The sequence below is a fragment of the Hibiscus syriacus genome, unplaced genomic scaffold, assembly GCF_006381635.1.
Source record: "Hibiscus syriacus cultivar Baekdansim isolate YM2019G1 unplaced genomic scaffold, ASM638163v2 tig00111957_pilon, whole genome shotgun sequence".
Taxonomy (NCBI): Eukaryota; Viridiplantae; Streptophyta; class Magnoliopsida; order Malvales; family Malvaceae; genus Hibiscus; species Hibiscus syriacus.
Genome location: NW_024063222.1, coordinates 407,036 through 408,691, shown reverse-complemented (window position 1 = coordinate 408,691; position 1,656 = coordinate 407,036). Strand labels below are relative to the sequence as shown.

At 38.8% G+C, this 1,656-nt stretch overlaps 1 protein-coding gene across 1 annotated transcript; it reads right to left on the bottom strand.

Moving 5' to 3' along the window:
• Positions 1 to 527: 527 nt before the first annotated feature.
• On the bottom strand, positions 528 to 935 carry LOC120173561. Its single transcript, XM_039180684.1, has one exon. It carries the CDS (start codon positions 933 to 935, stop codon positions 528 to 530), a length of 408 nt encoding a protein of 135 aa, XP_039036615.1.
• Between the last annotated feature and the right edge of the window lie 721 nt (positions 936 to 1,656).

Genomic DNA, 1,656 nt, shown 5'->3' with positions numbered 1-1,656 from the left:
GCACGTTCATCATATATCCATATAGGACAAATGGTAATTTATCGCGCTAATCTCTGTAAGTCTCTATAGTTTTTGTAATGATCCTTTTGATGTTCTTGTTTGCTGCTTCTACTACCCCATTCATTTTTGGGCGATATGTAACAAAGTTGGCATGCTTTATCTTGAACTGCACACAGAGTTCATCCACAACTTGTTGTTCAGATTAGTAGCATTATATGTGATGATTCTTTCTAGAAATCCATATATTATTTCCCTCTTTATGATTATACAAATTGTATATCTCGTGATACTGGAATAGGAAGCAAGTTCTACATATTTTGTGAAGTAATTGATTGTCACTAAGATGAATCGATGCCCATTTGAAGTTTTCGGTGTGATTACCCCAATGACGTCCATGCCCCACATAGAGAACAACCAAGTGAACTCATGACGTGTAAAGGTAAAGGTGGTGCTTGAATTTTATCCGTATATATTTGGCATTTATGGCATCTTCTCACATTATTTACGCAATATGTATGCATAGTGACCTAATAGTATCTATATCTCATAATCTTTCTGGCCATAGATAAATCATTTGCATGTGTTCCACACGTTCCACCATGCACCTCTTCCATCATATTCTTTGTTTCTTTGGTAGTTACACATCTCAGTAAAACTAGGTCACTGTCCCTTCTGTACAAGATTTCCCCATCAAGGAAGTATATGCCTGCCATTCTTCTGATTGTTTTCTTGTCAATTTCAGATACACCAGGAGGATACGTTTGGTATCTCATATAATGTAAGATATTGTGGTACCATGAATGGCGGCCATCTATTTCTTCTTCTAGGTGATAGCAGTGGGCCAGGATCTCGTATACTTGCATCTTTGTTGGTATCATGTTCGTTCTCTTATTATCTTTAAACATTGCCGCTAAGGTAGCCAAAGCATAAGCCATTTGATTTTCTTCTCGGGAGAGGTACCTGAACGTGACATCCTAAAATTCTTTAAGTTGTTCGAGGACCAAATTTCGATATTCAACTAGTTTCGAGTCTTTCGTCTCCTATTCTCTCCGTAGTTGCTACACTACTAATGAGGAATCTCCGTATACTTAAAGCACTTTAACCTTTCTTTCAATGGCTACTTTCAACCCCATAATGCACGCTTCGTATTGGACCATGTTGTTGGTGCAAAAGAATTCTAATATACTTGTGAAAGGATAGTAAATCTCCTCTGGGAAATCAACACTGCCCCAATTCCATTTCTAAAGCGTTAGAGGCACTATCAAAGTACAAGGTCCAATATTTGTTGCCCCTGGAGCTCTTCATCGGTAGAGATGCACATCAAGTCCTCATCTGGGAAATTCAAGTTAAGAGATTCGTAGTCCTTCGAGGAATGACTTGCAAGAAAGTCAGCTATGGCGCTTCCTTTAATTGCCTTTTGGCTCACATATACAATATCAAACTCAGATAACAAAATCTTCCATCTAGCCAGTCTTCCAGTTAGAGCAGGGGACTCTATCAAAACTTTTAGTGGATCCATCCTCGATATCAACCACGTGGTATGGTATAACATATACTGTCTGAGCCTCCAGGTAGCCCAAACTAAGGCACAACACAGATTTTGAATTGGTGGGTACCGGGTCTCACAATCGGTAAACTTCTTGCTCAAGTAATAAA

Excerpts from the sequence above, each read along its gene's own strand:
- LOC120173561 (XM_039180684.1), bottom strand. The coding sequence starts at position 935 with ATGGCTTATGCTTTGGCTACCTTAGCGGCAATGTTTAAAGATAATAAG.